The 19886-nt window shown below is 39.3% G+C and overlaps 1 protein-coding gene across 1 annotated transcript in view; it reads right to left on the bottom strand.

The window, feature by feature from the left end:
* The window catches only part of EGFR (epidermal growth factor receptor), a 569017-nt gene that overhangs the window by 57093 nt on the left and 492038 nt on the right, over positions 1 to 19886 (bottom strand). The window contains exons 17-21 of the mRNA XM_085631553.1: positions 13823 to 13964; positions 10215 to 10337; positions 8768 to 8866; positions 4448 to 4633; positions 50 to 205 (exon numbers count right to left, since the gene is read on the bottom strand). Of these exons, the coding sequence (XP_085487679.1) occupies positions 50 to 205; positions 4448 to 4633; positions 8768 to 8866; positions 10215 to 10337; positions 13823 to 13964 (706 nt within the window). The remainder of the gene's footprint in view (positions 1 to 49; positions 206 to 4447; positions 4634 to 8767; positions 8867 to 10214; positions 10338 to 13822; positions 13965 to 19886) is intronic.

The following is a 19886-nucleotide window of genomic DNA, read 5'->3' as shown; positions in this document are numbered from 1 at the left end:
ACAACAGAAGGAGAGTTAAGTTTTAGTTAGCAAGCCTCATATTTCTTACCTTGCCACCCTCTGCATGGTATTCTTTCTCGTCAGCACCCAGCAGTTTGGCAAGTCCAAAATCTGTGATCTTGACATGCTGTGGAGTTCGGACAAGCACATTTCTAGCTGCAAGGTCACGATGTACCAGTCGACGCTCCTCCAAGTAATTCATTCCCTGAAAATTTAAAAGACATTTGAATTGCGTTTTCCTCTTTCAATAATCATTTGGAAAACTGAATGCACTGCACATTAATTAACCAGGCGCACTAATTGGGCATTTTGCCTGGCTCTTTAAAATGAAGTGTCACTTTACAAGTACAGCCCACATTGCCTCAAACACAAATTTAAAAAACTCCTTCTTCCGTAATATGTTGGATAGGTGACAGCCTAAGCTGCTCGAGTTCCTGAATATAATTTAGTTTAAATTGATTTCAACTTTGACCTGTGTTACTAATGTGTACATTTATTTCATGCAGTTGTGCTAGTGTTCCTGAAGTGAACAATCTTCCACGCGGCAATCTGTTGGTAAGCTTTTGGCTATAATAAATAATTTAAATAAAATAAAGATAAACATGAGGAAGGGAAAGATAAACGTAACAATTTTTTTATTGATATGCTATATAATATCATGAAATTGAGTTGCAAGGTATCTATTCAATTGTGTAGAATAAAGAAAATCATAAGAACACTGGAATACTTATATGTATATATCTGAGCAAAAATTGTTCTCTTATGAAGCTGTTTTTTGTTTATGAGTAAGCTCAACTGCTAACAAATTTACAATAGAAAGCTAAATCTCCCTGAAGAGCAGTGTTGAAGTGGCAGTGCTCCTTAACTTAGCCACTTCATCTCATATGGTAATCCATTATTATATACCTTATGATGTTGTGAAAGATATTCTAAGCTGAATACAGTTATTACTGTTGATCCCTGTCTCGAGTTCCAAGAACAGTTAGTAAATACCGACCCGTGGGGGTCCTTTTTTTTGCCCTCTAGTCTACCAGGGTATGGAGATGGAATATTGATCCTCTACTAAATATTAGCCATGAATCACTTTTTGAATATGTTTGTTTGATTATTGTCATGTTATAGTTGTCTTATTTGTATAGCACAAACCACTATTCTTAGGGCATTGTAGCACATTGTATATCTCAATGTCCTTCCGTGTGGATCCGAGAAGGCTGTCAATCAATTGTCTCTGTTGTGTGTTGTTATTTGGTAGTAAGGTTTGCTCAGTAATCATTCCTTCGCTGTGCAAGGTGTTCATTGTAATTCTTGACACTTCATTGAAACCTGTCCTTATGGAATCCTCAATTATCACTCTGCCTCAAAAGGTTGGCAAGAATAAATCTCTATTGGATGTAAGTTTAAAGATTCTCATTTAATTGGTGTGTGGTTTGCCAGGCCATGGTGTGCCTTTTGATTCATGCCAACAACAGAAACATTAACAGTGACAGAAAGCAAGTCTGCACACATGTAACTAACTACATGAAAGAAAGTAGTACCGGGCAATAGGTTGCATAAAAACAATTGAGAAATGCACTTTATTCACTTGGAAAATTAAATACCAACTGATGTTTTCATGTTTGATTATAACCAGTAAATGAAATAAACAAGTGTAAATTAGCGCCTGGGCAATTATGACACAGGCATTGTTTATATTAAATGAAATAGTAAACAGTAAGATGTTCACAGTTCGATGCAGTTCATGTTACTGATGTTAAGATTAAAATCTGAGATGAAAGGTTCTAGTGATATTTTGAATATTTTATGAGGTTTGATAGTAATGTATTATTTGTTATCACCTTTGTGTAGTATTTGTGTTTTGGTAAAATTGGATTGCATTCAATACCTGAATGTGCAGAAACGTGTGGCAAAACACTACAAGAAAAATAATTTGCATTTTATAACAACCAAATAAATCGCCAATCCATCTGTGTCTGACATTATAATATGCGTAGACTAATTAATGTTCAGATTGCAAAGTACTTTTAAATGGAATTTGAAAGGTTGTGGTCAATTCCTCAAGTTATTTCGTTAGGCAAGCTCTTGTGACACATTTGTGCTGATGAGTTTTCTTCTGCATTCAGTGAACATGGAGAATGGGGAAGCAGTTTGACTGCCACAATTTGTACAAGGCACCACAGAGTTCTTGGGCCATTTCAGTACACTCTCCTTTTCGATCAATGTAAATTGGGAAATATATTTTTGTTATCTCTCACTGTGTGCTTTAATTTAGAGTCTACCTTGGTATTCAGTTAGGATGTATGAATTCTTAATTACAAGGTCCGCCCCTTAGAAACAAATGTGGATAAATCAAAATCTTTAACGCTCTACTACATTTTAGTAGTTCTAATCCTTGAGTAATATAACTGGTGAGCTGTTCCTAGCTATCAATGCTGATTTATAGGATTCAAAGCAAAGAATTATATAGGGTATTGTGTCCAAAGGTGGTGTAATGTGGGCACAAAATCCTATGTTCCATATATTTATGCTTGGTGTGCCATTGCATTTCTAATTGTAGGTGCATTTCCGTGGAGTGGTGGCGTGGCAAACCGCCACACCACCACTCTGCAGAAGGTCGCCGCCACCCACCCACCAGATTACTACTTTTCAATGGTCTGGCGTGTGGGCGGCGTGACTTTCAAAGGGGGCGGTGACTTTTAAAAAGGCACCGCAATAGGAACGCCTCACAGGGTTCCTTCCTGGAATGGACTCGAAAGTCCACACCATGCAGGAACATGCTATGCCTCCTTGCATGCAGGCATATATGTTTGAGGTACAGGAGCCCTGTAGGCCCCCTTTGTTTCCTCTCCGCCAGGCTTTTCATGGTGGTGGAACTGCCATGAAAAGTCTGGCAGAGAGAAAACTCGTAATATGATTGATGGAACCGTGGCTGTTCCACCAAGCATAGTGCAGCCTCTGACCACTGCTCCTACGCCAGGGAACAGCGGTTCCCGGGCAGAGCCGGCAGTCCCAGGGCGGTCTGACTGCCCGAGTCGTAAACGAGCAGTCGGACCTCCGGTGCGGTGATGGCTGGATCCGCCACGCCATGCCACACCACGCCAGGCCACGCCAGGCCACGCCACGACGAGTCTGGTGGTCTTTGGACCGCCAGACTTTTTAATGGGGCTCTTAGTGATATCGTCATAAGCCTCTGTTTTTAGCCAGGAAATATTGCATTCATATTCATCCATTCTAATCTTGCAAGCACGTTTCTTTGAAGGTTCGTCAAAAGAACAATGTTCAGAGCCTCATAAGCTGCCATATTTACAGGTAGCATTTCTTGGTGTACCTCCCCATTCGACTGCATATTTACATGAACTGCTGCACAGTGCTGGTGCATTTAGCCTGTCCATTGTTGGTCAATTGGGGCCATCCGATCCATATTTTCAGACTAGCCACAAAGATAACTGTTTACTCAATTAAGCTAATTTGGAGTAACTAACATCCTCTATATTTTTCTGAAAACGTAGGGTGGATCCGCTTCAGAAGGAACAATGCTGGACAATAAAGTTCTTTTGTTCTCTGGCTGCGTTCCCCGTTAACTTTTCACCTGCCTGCATGAGAACACAGAGTAACTGCTTGGAGCATCTCATGATACCACGTCTTTGCTGCAACCTTAGCACATAATTGCTATTTAGCTGTGAGGAAAACAGAAAGGTTTACTCTATATTAACGTCTGAGTATAACAAGAGTCCTGCAAATGTGTCTTAATAGAAAGAGAGCAATAGTAGAGTTTAGAAAGGACCAACAAATAACATCGTCCAAAGAAATCTCTCTCTCTTGATTTTCAGCTTGCACCCATGTTTAATGGTTCAGCCACATTTGGACATCACATTGCAATGCAGATAGATATCAGTGCTAAGCTAGAATTCACTTACATAGCATGCTTATAAAAATGCCTGATAACCAGAGCCACCGGAATTATGCAGCAAGGGAGGAACAAATTATCTGCCAAAGTTAACGATATTAAGCAGGGAGAAAATACAAATTATGTGGTATAATGCAGCACATTTTGTGGTGGTGTTACTTAAATGTTTTGTTATGTTAACAATGTTAACATTTTCTGGAAAGAGGTCACATCTCATTAGTAATAGTGTGGCCCCAAAATCCAGTAATCATCAAAGGAAAGGCCACCTACCACTGTATGGAAAAGGGCTTGCTACTGCACAGTAACATAACTTTTGATCCTTTTGAGCTACAATTATAAAACATATTTTTTTCATTCTGAAAATTATGCATAACATGATGGATTATGTGACAGATCCGTCAAATCCATATTTTTCTGGAAAGTGTTGTGGTCTCAGACTTACATAATCCAAGTGACCCTGCTGATAACTATAACATGACTATTTTGGATTGTAAATGAATACATGCCCAAGATTCGTATATGTCACCATCCTGTAATTATTACCTTTGCAATCTGAACACACCAGTTAAGGAGATGGTTTGAGCCAATGTTATCCTTGTGCTCGCGTACATAGTCAAGAAGGCAACCGTAAGGCATGAGTTGGGTGACCAGCTGGATGGTGGAGGTTAGGCAGATACCCAGCAAACGACAGACGTGGGCATGGTCCACACTGGCCATCACATATGCCTCCTGTGCAAAGAAGATTTTAAAAAACACATGAGAATTAGGAGTTGCAATCCTGCTGAAACATACAATAGTGATTGTCTGCTTGTGTCAATAGTCACATTTGTTTCCCAAATTTTCAGAAATTGTGCCATATAGCAAGTGCAAGAATATGCACATTCCTACACCATTTTGACCATTGTATAGTTTGCTATTTCAAAGCTACATTTTCTGGTTGAGGTTCCTTTATAATTGATGTCATGAAGGTTCATGGCAATAAAGCTGTGGCACAAGAAAGACATTCAGGACAGCACTTCCAGTTTGGTTCCATGTGGTCAAATCATTGTTATTCAGAAAAATAAGACATAGAATGCACTCTTTTGTACATAGCGAATTACATAGATTTTAATCATCTATAATCAATTTTTGTTGGTGTGCAGACTTGGTGCGTGCTCTGTCCAAAACATGCATGAAAATCTAAAGTCAATTGCTGGTGACCAAATGGTTGACCAGTCCCAAAGTGCACTTCCATGGAGCCCGCAGGGCTTAAAACATTAAATAAATAAACTGCTTCTGACTATACAAGTATGTCCAAGCTTTTCAGTTTAATTCCTTTAATGATTGCTTGAATATATGTCTTCAAAATTGAAGCATAGTGTTGCTCAACTTATATATCCATGGAACATTGCAAGTCAAATAACCATGCAACTTAATGTGCAACTCAGTCACAGAGAGTAAGTTGCACATTGTTTTGCATGGTTATCACCTAGTGGCACAGTTATTGGTCACATTGTTTTGCATGGTTATCAACTAGTGGCACAGTTATTGGTCACATTTCTAAGTGTTATTTGACAGTCCCTATGAACCGTTCTGATAGGGTTTTCATACATTCTATACTGATAGTCCCCATGAACCGTTCTGATAGGGTTTTCATACATTCTATCAGAGTTACTTCTGATGAAGGGTTTGCACCTGAAATGCATTAGGTCCTTGATGAAGTGGGATACTATTGTTTTGTGCATTTGAATTGCAATGTTCTACGGACATATAATTTGAGCATCGCTACGCTTCAATTTTAAAGAAATATATTCAAGCAATCATTAAGAAAACAAAACTGAAGAATTTGGACTTACTTTTTTTGTGTGAGCAGAAGCAGTTTAATGGTACAATGTTTTAAAGCCTGCAGGCTCCCTGGAAGTGCGCCTTGGGACTGGTTATCCAGTTGGTCACCAGCAATTGACTTCAAATAATCCTTATCCTATCTCAATCAAACTTGTTCTTTCCATCACAGCTCCATCATCAGCTCCTAAATCTGCCTCGCAGTTGCACTTGGATGGCCACAAAATAGAATCTGACCGAAGCCTAAGACTTTCTTGATAAGATATATTCAAAGTATGCGAAAATAAAATGCTATAATTTGTTACTTATTCATTTCACCTGTGGCAATAAATAGCTGAACATGAAACTTTGCTATTTGTTAAATCACCGAACATTCTCTACTGCTGACATTCATTGGTCAAATGATATGTTATGCTTAATTTGCTGATAGCACATTAAGGATGGCCTTTAGAAGGATGCTAATCGATTGCGAAATTATAACATAAAAACATTACGATACGTAACCATAGAATAATCAGAGAAGGATATCAATGGTGACATATCATTTTGAGGTTTGATAGGATAGGTCATATGGCTGAGGGGATGAAGGAACGGGACACTTTTTAAAGTCTTTTTAAATACACCTATTACTAAATTAAAACTTCAAGTTTCAGGTTCTAAACTTTATTGTAATTTAGTTGAGATCAAACATGATTACAAAAGGTACACAAAAACAAAAGAATTAGCAAACGCAGATGTGGCCTTAATGCTTAAAGATAAAAAAACTTTAGGGCATTTTCACTAATGCTTTTGGAGTATGTAACCTAGTACTCCCGTAACACTCTTTTATGTACCCTTAGAAGGCTTTGTGAATTAGCCCTTAAATATATAAAATGGAAATATTCAGGGGATATTCATACACAATTAGAAGGAATAGAATGGACTGTGCGTCTTTAAAATCTGCTAATAGTGAGTTGGCAGTTTTGGGGCCAAGTCACAAATACAGGTAAGAGTACTCAAACGAGTAGTAGTACTACTTACATAATCATAAATGCTTTTGTGAATCTGCTCCATTATATTCTACTACTAATGGTTGATTATTATTGTGACATCGAGATCAGAAACAGTGTCAGTGTTAGCTGCTATTTTATCCTTGTGCATATAATCCGTATCACCAGTAGCACCCACATGAAGTATTGCAGCACTCAACTTCATGTGCTGTTACCAACCATGAGGAAACCTATCATACAGTAATTCAAAACTTTGTTAATAACCCATCACTGTACATGCAATCGATAGGCATACATTACAAAAAGAGGCTTTTGCTTTCTATTAATTCAAAAGAATCAATAATTCTGTTCCTGTTTCCTAATGTAGAAAATATTATAATAACCTCAGGTACATCAGATTCAGAATACTCACTTATTAGAGAAAAAAGTTGGAGATTAAGCACTTTTTTCCAAAGCTCATACAATTTGCAAAACACAGTCCTTATGAACAAAGCCCTTACATTTCGGAAAGCTGGATGTGTATTTGCGTCAGTAGGAATTGAATCAATGTTCATAGAATAAAGAAATTAACTCCAGAGGATATCTTGTTGTCCTGACCAAGGGTACACCTATTTAGAACACTGCTCCTGTGGTATACTGTGCAGGGCAGAAAGGCCTTGAATGTTTCCTACTCTCATCATGAAAACGTGAGCAAAACAACTGCATATGCTGAATTGGTTCACTATCTAGGCCACAATGTTTGCACTTCCTGAATATGGTTGGTAAACATTTTCAGGGCCCTGTGGTTTCCCTTGCAACTGTGTGGGGAATGCTATGTTTTAGGAAAGTGTAACAAACTACTGTACCCAGTTATGTGCTATGGCATTTCTGAAATCACAAAATGGCACATGAGAGACGCATCAATGCTTCACAGATTCTTTACATACTGTTTTATAAGTTCCTTTAACAACCTAGTACTGGTTCACACTAATCCTTTCCTGCTCATTTGGTACTCCACAGATGAGGTAAGCAAATTATCAATCATATTGCCACTTTGCAAAACCTCTAATCAGGCAGACTACCTGTTATGCTCACTGAAATCCAGTTAAGTGCCAACCTTAATAGTGACTGAGGATATGAACAGTGCAAATGAAATAGTAATGAAAGTCTATGGTAATCTGCAATATCAATCTGTTTGCTACATTGCAGGCTGAAAGCAACTACAGCATTCAGAAATCGAAACCCTTTTGGTCTTCTAGGTCTTGGTCTTCCACAAATTCTTGGGCTGGGTCTTGTTCTTCCACAAACTCACTTGCACCCCAGATGAGGCACTGCAGTGGTTCACACAGCCAATACACAGCCTGCCAACAAAATAAACCTTACGTTCTTACCACAAATATTATTTCCAATGAAGCCATTTTGGTTGCTTGGGTAGTATTCATATTGAAAACGCACTACTCTCGGACAAGAAACTTGAAACTTGGGTACACTATGCAACTTGATTTAAATATCTCAGGTGTTTTTCACCAAAATGATAATGTAGACTTGGCCGAAAACAGGGGTAGCGACAAAAAGCAGCAAGTGAAATAAAAAAAGCCTGGGACAACACAGTGGAGCAATGTTAGTTAGAAAAGATAAACAAAGAAGTATCTGTGTGTTTCAAGATCATCCTGGGAAGCGGGAAGGCTGAATGGGTCTGACAGCCTCAACCTCTCTTCTCTGCCCCTCCCCCCCAAAATAATTTGTTAGATTAAAGTATTAAAATTAGTTTATAGGCATCTTCAAAAGCATTAACTAATCTACAACATGTAAGTGTTAAATCAAAAAAGAGTGAACCTTCTTAAGTACCTAGGTTTGGATACTCTTCAGGGGGTAGGATTTTTAGTGGCCTATTATTTCTGCTGCCATATTCAAGGTTACAGTATATATTTGTTGGGTGGCATAAGCGGTTGTAGACATGGACTTGTTCCTGGGTTTACAAAAGTCATATATTAGTTCACTGAACAAGAACACGTGCTATATATTTGAAATAATAACTAGAATGTTGAAGATGAAAGGAAAGACAGCAACTCACATCCAGAATTTCCTTGTTGGCTTTAGGGGATGTAGCCTCTCTCAATTCCTTAATGGCGACAGGGATTTTTACATGTTCCCCTTCTGGAACCCACAAGCCCTTGTTAAAACAAAAAAAAGATACATTGTGAACTATTGCCAGTCTATTTTAAACACATACTTGAATCAGATGTGCAGAAATGAATGTGATCACCAACAGCACACACATACAGCTCACAAGTCAGTGAAACCAAATAACAACAAAATCAATGATTAAATGTACATTTATCCTTTAAGTTAAGGAGAATCCAGCTTGGTCTGTTTTTAGGAATGATCCCGCCATGTGAGTTATCAGGGTGCTGTGCTTGTGCACTGCCACTGAATACACAGGGTTGAATCACATACGCCTATTTTGTCTGCTGCATTTGAATTTGTTGTTGGTAAATTTCCCATTCCAATCTGCTGAAACCTAAATGGAAACGTAATAACTCACAAGGGGGAAAATGAACACCACACTGTCAGTATTTCCTCAGACAGCCTTAACGCATGATCGTTTAATCAATCTGAGAATCAGGTCCTTAATGTTTAAAAGACGAAAACATCTTTAATAACACATTCAGCACAGCATATTTGATGAGCTGCAACTCCAGTAATGTCATTGGGCTGCCTAGCTGGCAATATGAAGGCAACAAACATCATTAAAAGTCATTTAAAAGCAATAACACTTTACATGATTGCGACTGGCGCTAAACAAGTTATTATTTCATGTATAGCCACAAATAACTTTAAATAGCAACCCGGGGCTGGTTTCGCCCTCGTTATGGGCTCATTAGCCAGGTACAGCTCGGTTCAAATGACACATTGAGAATGGGACCCACGTATGGGCATACCCAGGGTTGCTTGTGTTCCAGTTCAGGGAGGACCTGGCTTTACAGTTCGGGGTGAACTGTTCCCATGAGGAGCTGGGTCATGACTGATTTGCATATGGCAGCGTCCAAACTGATGTGCCATCGTGAGAAAAAGAGAAACGGGTTGGACTGCTACCCGAGTTATTGCCAGTGGTTAGACTTATTGCAAGCAGCCTCCCATCACCTTTTGTGGGTTTTATGATGAAGTTAGTTCAACAGTGATCACATAGAGATAATAAAATGCGCCTTTTTCACAGTCTCAAATACGAGGCCTGTGTATATGCATTATTATTTATCACACCCGATAAACAATGATATCTATAGCATGTATATTTTGGTGTTTATCTCACCAATACCCGCATGCTTAGGTATTTACTGGGTCGGTTGCACTCCATACATTTCGTTGGTATGACCTGCCAAAATGTATTGGGTGAAAAAATCTAAAGATAAAACCCAATAAAATCTGATATTTAAGAGGGACTTGTAATAAAGGCCTTAGTTCATTTACACTTTTGTGTGTGTGTACTTGTTATGCAGCTACCATTACACAGCACATCTTACCTTATATACAGTGCCAAAAGCTCCTGAACCAAGAACCTTGAGTTTTCTCATTTCCGTTTCTTTTAGGATTCTCAGAAGTGCTTGATTTGGTGCTTCGCCACTGGGAGTTAAAGGCTCAACTAACTAAAATGAAAAATGAAAAATTAAACAATATGTATAAATGTACATAAAAGCAACATGCTTCATCTCAGGTACTACATTAACAACAGATACAATTACCACCCTCTTAACTAAAATGCATTCTTTGATTCCCTTTGGTCCTGGGCTACATGTTTACTCTTTTATAGCACACATTCTGCTCAACTAGTCTGACAAGATGGAGGACTACTATGTGACATAAAGTATATAACATGGCAATAATATTGTATTGGCAACATTGACCTGTCACTACTTTGACAAGTAAACATAGATATATATTCTTAATTATACATATACGTACTTTACAAAGCAAGTATGAATGGATTTAAAAATAGGACATTATATATGCACATTATGATATAGTGGTAGGTCAAAAATAGTGGACATTATATTATTGTTCTATGATATTAATAACCTTGATATGTCAAACAGCCATCCAACAATAGAGGGGAGCCACACTAAAATCCGAGACTGAAAGACAGAAGGCATCAACTACATTAAAAACATCAAGAAGGATTTGAATCTCAGATTAGTTTCTTTTTTTATCCACCTATCTCCCATATTGTTCCATTTCTATTTCTTTCACCATTCACGTTCCTTCTTCTGTGTAGGATTTCAAGGTGTCTCTCAGTTTTCTTTCTTTCACTTAGCATAGAATTTCAAGGGCATGTGTTATACTTTACTCCAATTCTTTTCCTTCTAGGGGGATCTACAATGATACTTTATTTCTTAAAAAACTAATAAAAGACTTCTTAGTTCCAAAATTACAAAAAATGTCCCTCCAGCCACCAGAGAGTAAAAACCCTGTAATGTCTTGGGAAGTCGAAGCGTGTGCGATGTCCTGTAGGCCTGGAATTTTAAGGAATCATCAGTGTGTTTCGATGGGAGTTTGTGTCATAAACTGTGTGACCATGATATTCTCTCATTTATGCCAGTGAGCCTGAACCACAGGTTTTATCACCGTAGAAGCATAGAGAGGATACGTCAACCAAGAATTTAAGCTTCTTAAATTAAAAGAAATAAAGAAGTGGTTCCTGTTGTATAGAAGATGTTGTCTCTCCTAGATTCTTGCCCTGGTTCTTTGGTCTCATCCAAAGATAAGGCTATAGTCAGCAGAAATGAACCACTCTCAGGGCCCATTGCTTCGCTACCACTTCTAAGACAGTGACCAGAGAAGCTACAACTCACTTGGTTTTACTGGAGAATCAGCTTATAGAGACATGGTTAGAGGCCACCAAAATTATCTTAATTTTTACAACATTTTATGTAAAAAAAAACTCAGGGTTAGCATGAAAAGTATTTTTGGAATTCTCCCCTGCATGTTTGTCCCTCATTTCCAAACATTTGTAAAATATGGCATACTGACAGAAAGCGACTCAAACTGTTGGAACCATGACCATTACTGTTTAATATATCTAGACAAACTATGAATCTGTAATAACTCTATTGAGGATCCAAGACCAAGAAAAGATTCAAATCAATGTGAAAAGCACAGTGCTATTAATAAATCTTCAAATTGTATATGTACATTTTTTAAAACTGACGCTGTGAGGTTTATGCTTACCACTGCACAATGCAGAGATCTAACTCTCAGGAGCTTGAACCTCCACAAGGCTTCATATACCTTCCAGCCGTCTAACGGTTGTAAACTGCATACCCATAAGAGTGTAATAGAAACCCTTTCTAGTTGTACAGCACCTAGAAGTAGAAGTGGTTCTTGAACCGTTGTACAGTTATTATTATCATCATAATCATCAATCTTTCTAGACATTATACATCCACTTTACGGATCCCTACCGGACAAAATGTAAGCACTTGCTCATTTTCAACTCATTTATGCACCAACATATTGATTTTCCACTCATTGATCTCTGCATTAGTGGCTAATTACTTTGCCTGACTCTGAGGACCATGGTTTTGGTAGGACCCAGGTTTGGGACTTGGCATAACTGGGAGGAGCCTGGTTTGGAAGGCTTGTGCAAATTAAACTGTGGCTTGTTTAGACCTTAATGGGATCAGGAGTGAGTACCCTGTTGAAACTGCTGTGCTTGGTACATACAATGACGTTTCTGCCCAGGAAGATCTATTTATGTCCTTTCTGCAATTTAAGTTTTTGATTATGTTTCTTAGCACCTTGTAATATGCCTTTCTCACTGAATGACCTCCTCCTCCTATCAACGAGAGATGTAAACCTCTGGTACAAGGTAAGACTCGAGATCAGCCTTTACAAAGCAGCTGCTGCTCACAGAACTAAGTCGCTTTCTATTGTATATGGGATAAAGTAACCCTGCCAAACTTTATAAGAAGAGTGTAAGTCACTGAGGGGGTCCATGACCAAAGAGAGGAACAAGGTCGAAGGCCAAGTCCACTTATAAGGTTACAGAGATGCGAAGGGCCTTGCAATATCTTTATTTTGTAAGGCAGAGGTTACTTTACCACTTATGTTACATCACCACACATTCACTCCTCCCACAAAATGCTTAAATATTTGGCATAAATATCACATTTCTGCTTATTACTGTTCATTTGAAGAAACGGAGCATAAGAAGGAAAAGCCATGTTTCATTTTTGAAACTGTAGCTTTAATTGTGTTGTGTGACTTGCCTTTTCCCGTTGCTCCTGCTTTGGCATGCAGCAGGAATTGTGACATCACAACTCAACTGTAATAAGCTATTACAGTTGAGCAGCTACATCATGTCTATTTTACAGGATGCTAGATGCATCACCAGTTCCCTGTAAAAAAGGAAATTAAAAGGGCTTTTATACAGGGAGCGCAGGCTCCTGTGTATTATACTATCAATGCTTCAGAGGGCATTATCATGAAATAATTGACTGCAACTCAAGTAATATGTCCAGTTCATTGAAGGCCAAGGTACATAAAGAAGTGAAGGGCAGTTATGTCAATGATAATGCCCTCTTAAGCGTTTATTATTGTCGTTAGACTATGCTCACTGAGAGCAGCAGTCGCTTACAAAGCTTCATCTGGGGGCTTAGTTTAAAAAAATGAACGCAAACTTTATGCTGTTGGTTAATATACTTGCAGGTGAATATTCTTTGATAGGCATTGTTGTGGGGACTTCATATTGAGTCCCTAAATAGAGTTAAGCAATAGAAACGAATAAAGGAGACCCTTATTACATTTTAAAGATATCATATTTATTCAATCTATTGACTATACCCAAATAATAAGTTAGCAAAAACTGCAATGTTTTAACTTGTGCAACTGTGTTACATAGATTGCAGAAATTGTATGCTCCATTTGACATATGTATACATTTAAAACATTATATTATTTAAAAAGGAAGTCTTTCCAAACATCCATCACTGAGCCTACCAAGTACCTGTATTATTAGAAAAAAGAAAAGAAAATTGGACTAGAAAATGAAAAGGAATTTTCTCCACGCCATAATATCCAATAGCAAAAAATTAACAAGTAAAACAATTAATTTTTTAAATGAAAAAAAGCATACCGTTTTTTCATGGAGTAACCTCCGCAAAGTGCGTTTCCTCTGTATACGGACTCGGCGAACGAAAAATCCAATACATAAGCCTATAATGACCACACACAGGATACCTCCAACCACGCCAGCAGCAATGGATGGGAGTTTCGATCTGGAAGACAAAGATAAACCTCTATAATAAACGTCTACAGTGACATGGCAAGTAAGTAAGTCATGTTCTTTATTGCCAATTAATTAGAATCATTGCAATGTACATCTGAATAGTTGTAAAAAAATGAAAACAAATGATCAAATTAAAACACGTCAATCCTGAAAGGTAAATTTAAAATTGGTCAGGCCAAATCCATTGCTTAGTGTATTATTATGTGTAAAGTGACGTGTTTATTATCGGGTAAAGTGCACCGGATAAATAGGGTTCCAGCACCCTGTTACTAGTGGGGCTGGAAATGAAATGTGTCTCAGATGCTTAGACGTCAGTCACTGGAGTTCTAAAGTGCTGGGCTTTGTGCAGTTTATTGCAGCTATCTAGATGTTAAGCCCAGACTGGTTCCAATGTCAGCCCTTTTGATTTTAGTTATGGTCAAGGGGTGTTAACTGTGAGAGCTGCTTTGCTGCCTGAAGCAGGAACCAGGCATATTGACAGATGAAGTGTCTGTTCAAAAGTGTCATTACTGTGGAGAGACAGGACCCAATTTGGAGGGCCCTCAGAGCTGGGCAGAACCATTTTCTCCTGAGGGATGAAAGGCCAGGTCACACGCAGATTATATGGAGCATGGTTTCTTGGCTGTAACCACATGGTGTAATGGTTGTTTGGCCAGGACCACTTCCAAGTGGGTATGAGGTTCTCTGATAGAAATTTACCAAGACAGAAGAGCAGCAAGGCGTGTTTTAAGGCCGCTGACAAATGTGTGGTCAGATATGGCTGTTTACCCTAAATGGTGTATTATTACAAAACTACCCACAAGTGCCATTTATGGGCAAGCTCAGCCTTGTTGAATATCCAAGATTTTAATTTTACGGCCTTGTAAGTTGCTTTTTTGAAGGCAATTAATATGTCAATGTTGGTTTGATCTGCAAAAGGTTGTCACATTGTATCAAACCAAAAGAATTGCCAATATGAGAAGAATCTAATATAATGTTTGATAATGTCTCAAATATGGATCTTATTTCATGGTTCAGATACAACATGTCTGAGAACCAAAGACACTTAGGCCCTCAATATGAGCCCCGTGCAATTCCCGAATGGGGTTGATAATAGGAATCACAAGTTTTGCATTATTGTCTTGACCAGAAATTCCATTCCCAGTACTACTGCATGTTTTACTTTGGACCAGTCCTCCAGGTCCCTGGTAAAGCAATCGGATTACCAGTAAAGCCAAGTAAACATACATGTAGTTTACATGGAGAAATTGATGCAGTAGTATCAATGTCCACATGCTATCCCCATTGCATAGGGATCCATCGGGGACCATCCTGTGTTCTCCTGGTAATAATGAAACTTTGTATTTCTGATACCCGTGGTAACGGTAATATCCAGAGCCATATTACTGGCCTCTGGTACCAGGCCACTCAAAACGAGAGCTTTAATATGTGTTTCAGTGTTTTGTTTGAGCTTCAGGAGACAACAGTACTTTCTGATGTCAACATCACCCAAAGGGTCACTGCTTTGCCTTGTTCTTGCATGCTGGAAGCAAATTTCCCCTTGTCAGCAGTGGATCAAGAACTATTAAACCACCATTCAAAGGCCAGGTTCAGTGGAACAAGGTATTTGAATACCTCTAGAAATATCCGCCCATGTCGGAGGTCAACACCGGCAGTTATTACTTCATTAGCTTTTATCCTGATGATTCCATATTATTAACTCGATGCCAGAGGCTACTAAGGCTAATTATAGTTAAGAGGAGCAGTAGGAATAAAAAGAAGTGCAACAAGAACTTGTGAGAACATTACAACGAAAAGTAAAATTTGTGGTCAGAGTTAACTAAAATCTAAATTTAACTGGGAACTAGGCAGAGTACAGAAGCAAAATGTACACTTGCACAAAAAGGGAAGTGTTTAAAAAGAGAAGTATCTCTAGCGTTGGCCAGTTTGAGAACTTTTTATTACAGACATGAAGGACAATAGTTCCCTAATATATTAAACCAGTTTTGTTCCACAAAGTATACCAATTTACCTGTACGGCACAGATATCTAGTAAAAAAAAGTTATTAAATCAGGCTATCCATTCAAACATCGTTTCTTTTGGATGCACTTGGTTTAAATGTAAATGTAAATGTACAGATATTTATATAGCGCAAATCACCAACCGGTCTCTAAGCGCTTGCTTAGGGAACCCGTCCTGGTATTCCCCTGTGAGATGACCCAGCAGGGCATCTACAAGGTGAAAGCCAGGCATCCCGCCGCGAGGGGCCATTGTGGAGATTAAGCAAGCTATTGCCCAGAGTCGCAGAGTGTGAACCCATGAATCGAGTATGCACTGGAGCGAGAATTATCGAGTCCATGGACAATTTATGGACTCAAGACCCAGCCGAGCCGGGAATTGAACCCTGGTCCCGGGCTGACCTCTGCTTCCAGGTCTGCCTACTCTAACCAGTGAGCCACACTTCTCCACACTCTATGCCACCTCAAAAAAGTGAAAAGGCTAAGAACAGGAGGAACAGTTGAATTTGCTGGAGGAACTAGTCATTCTGGGAGGAGGTAAAGACCTAACTGTTGCTAGGCAGGACTTGGAGAAAGCACGAAATGGAGGTCATCAACAGGGCCCTGAGGGAGGTTAGAGGTTAAGAGATGCCATTTTGCAATAAGAGTTAGGGAAGTTTATAGCACCCCCTTCTTTTTCAGCTGGGCATTATCCAACTGCCCCAGTTGAAGACAAATACATTTTGGTGAACGCTGTGAAATCAAATGTGGCATCTCAAATGCTTTTTAGGTATCCTTAAATTGAAAGCAGAAAGAAAGATGAGTTAAATGTTTATTTTATGTTACATACGTTTTTGGGGATATGAAAGAGACCTAGAGAATATAGTAGCCCTGGTCCACGAGGCAGGCAATCAATCAGAAGACCGGTAGGTTTAGGTGAAAAAATATCAGCAGGTCAGCTAAAAAGGTAAAGTTAGATGGTAGGCCTGGCAGGGTATTCAGAGATTAATGGAGACTAGGAGCTCCAGGAAATGAAGAATGTCAGAAGGCTGAGCATTTTTAGTTGAGTGGACTTATTTGTTTAGCACTGGATGGAATTGTGGAGGTAGATATTGAGATTTAGGTTTTATATTAGTATGTAATGCTCACAAGGCAATAAGTGAGTTCCTTACTCCCTTAGATGATGAAACATTTTACCATTGCTTAGGAGCTTGTCTTTGAGTTCCATACCCTATATCTCAATGTTCACTAGGCCATATCCTGTGTTTAAAAACCAAATAGATTGTAATCTGCTATTCAAAGTAGAGAATTTCCAACAGCTGCCACCACCTTTGTATCACAATGAAATGGTTACTTGCCTGGTAGTTTTACAGCTTGAATACTTTTCTGGACTCATATGCTGTGCATTATTCTGTCATCTAATATTTGGGTTCAGACAGTCTTTTCTTGTCTTTTGCGCATCAATCTGTATACTCCTCCCCCTAAAATATCAGATGTTAGATTTATGCCCCTAAGACCCACTGCGTGGTCACTATATTTATTATTATTTTTTCCCCTTAGTGTTCAGTCTTCTACTATGGCTTCAAATCTTATCCTATAACTGATATTCCATAAACTGTTAAAACTCACCTCTTTTGGGGAGAAGTAAGGGCAGGATGTAAATCAAGAGGACTCTTCAAGCTGTAAAACTACACCCACATGTAAGTAATCATTTCATTTTATAGCATTAATCTTTTTGTGATGCTCATACTGTGTATTTATTATGTAGCGCTGTCTTAAGTGGTACACGCCCATTTAGTACGGCCAGATTTTTTGATCACCCAGTTTTGGACCTTCATGGTGGGTGAGTCTCATTACCTAAGCCTCACTCCCAGAAATTCCATGGTAAAATGGACTGTGCGTGTCTAGAGCTAGTATCTGACTTTCAAGATAATGCCACTGTGATGCACTTAAGTTAAGGGGCACTGGGCTAGTTGCACATGAATATGTGGTCACACGCATGTGCGTTTGATTACAAGCTGCATGTGACAGACGACAGTTGTGTGCAGCCTGCTAGCTGTACACAGGTAACCTGACTGTGACAGTTTTAAATTCTAAATGTGACCTGCCAAAATACCCCTTCTGACAGGCCTAACCCCACCTTTTAAACATTATTAAGTCACTCATATGTAGATAGGGCATAGGATTTTGTTTTCCCCGTTTGTTCAGATAGAACATAGTTATTATGTTGCTTGTCTGGATTAGCTCATACTTCCCAGCCCCCGGCATACATGTGGACTTTCTTTAAATCTAGGATCACTGTTGTTAGTCCTAACATATTTATATATTAGGCTACTTCCTGAAGGTTCCTTTGCCCTCTGAGGTTTAGTTTGCCAATGTGCCTGCCCCAGCCCATTGTCATGATCACTGAGAGGGGTAGCTGATTGAAAAGCCTGCCCATGAGGCATGCTGTACTTTCTACAATTGAATTTCCTTCTGTATCTTCTCTGTGACAACCTCTAAATACTCCCGGTCTCTCGCTGTCTGTGACTCGTGGACTGGTCTCATGTGGAGCATTGCAAAATGAATTAGTGGGATCCATGAAGCCATCGTTCCCAACAGTTTCATCACACTTCTCACTGTCAGAGATTATACCTCTGGTAGAGGTGAACTCGCTCTGTCAATGCTATGCAGTGAGAACTCACTCTCCTTGTTTGATTTCAGGGCTGTAGGAAGACATTTTTTCTCCATGGACGTAGGGAAAATGTTTCCATAATTCAGGAGAAATCTCGTTTTTATTATGTTGGGATCATCTTCTATATGCAGTTTTTGCATTTCCTCCTCAAGCTTTCCTTTACGTTTGTGTTGTCTTGGTAAGGGTAGACATGTACTCCTTGCTCCTCAAGTGAGCTGCCACAACTGCAAGGTATTTCATGAAGATCCTTGGTGCTACTTTATCCCAAACGGGAGCATTTTGAGCTAGAAATGTGAATCATTTACAGCAAACTGGAGCATTTTCTTCTGGCTGTTGTGTTTCGGGATGTGGAAGTAGGCCTCCTTGAGGTCTATGGTCACCATATCGTCCCCTTCTTTCAGGATGGGTATGACCTCCTGCAGTGTGGTCATCTCGAATCGCTGTGTCATGATGAATTGTTTCACGATTCTGAGGTCTATGATGGGCCCTATTATCAAATTCATGTTCTGTCTTGTGTTTCTATGTAGTATCCTTGTTTGATAATATTTAATACCCATTTTTGAGAGGTCATTTGCCTTCACTTGTGGAGAAGCTCCCTCACTCTACCTGCTACTAATGTATGTTTTAGAGGATCCTTCTTTTGGTAGTCACATATTGTTTGACACTGACCCCCTGGCTGATTGGCTTTTCTCTCCTGCTCTCCAATGAATAGGCTACCTTCGTTATTGTTGGTAATGCCGTAAAGTTACAGAACCCCGTGCCGTAGAGACGTGAGTCTAAGGCTTGTGCTGGAGTAGGATGGAAGCCCACTCTGCCTGTAGGGTGTCATGCCCCTTCTGAAGCCTCCACTAACTATAAGGCTTCCATTGCCTTGGCAGTGCCAATGTCTTTCTTTGTTTGATGTTGGGGCTTATCTACCGCTCAGACAAACAGGTTCACCTCAGTGAAGGTCGTTTGATGATGGGGGCCTGGACCGGCTGCTTAAAGCCTGAGACTCATAGTCAGGCATGTCTCCTGAGTGTGGTCCTTGTATACATCTGCCTGCGTCTTGTGTCAGCTGCATCCATAGCTGATTTTAGATACATGTTGGTTATCATCTTGCCCTTATGTGCTATGGGCTTAGCCCATATTTGTATTAGTCTGGTAGGTGTTGCATTAATTCTTATATTTGTTCCCCCTGCTGGTGGCCATTTCTATTCAGCAGGGCATTGGAGTTCACAATCCAGAGAGAATGTGGCCTCACAGCTAGGGCGGTCAACC

Source organism: Triturus cristatus, chromosome 10, assembly GCF_964204655.1.
Source record: "Triturus cristatus chromosome 10, aTriCri1.1, whole genome shotgun sequence".
In the NCBI taxonomy this organism is placed as follows: domain Eukaryota; kingdom Metazoa; phylum Chordata; class Amphibia; order Caudata; family Salamandridae; genus Triturus; species Triturus cristatus.
The sequence above is the reverse complement of the archived record's forward strand: the minus strand, read 5'-3'. Positions and strand labels throughout refer to the sequence as shown.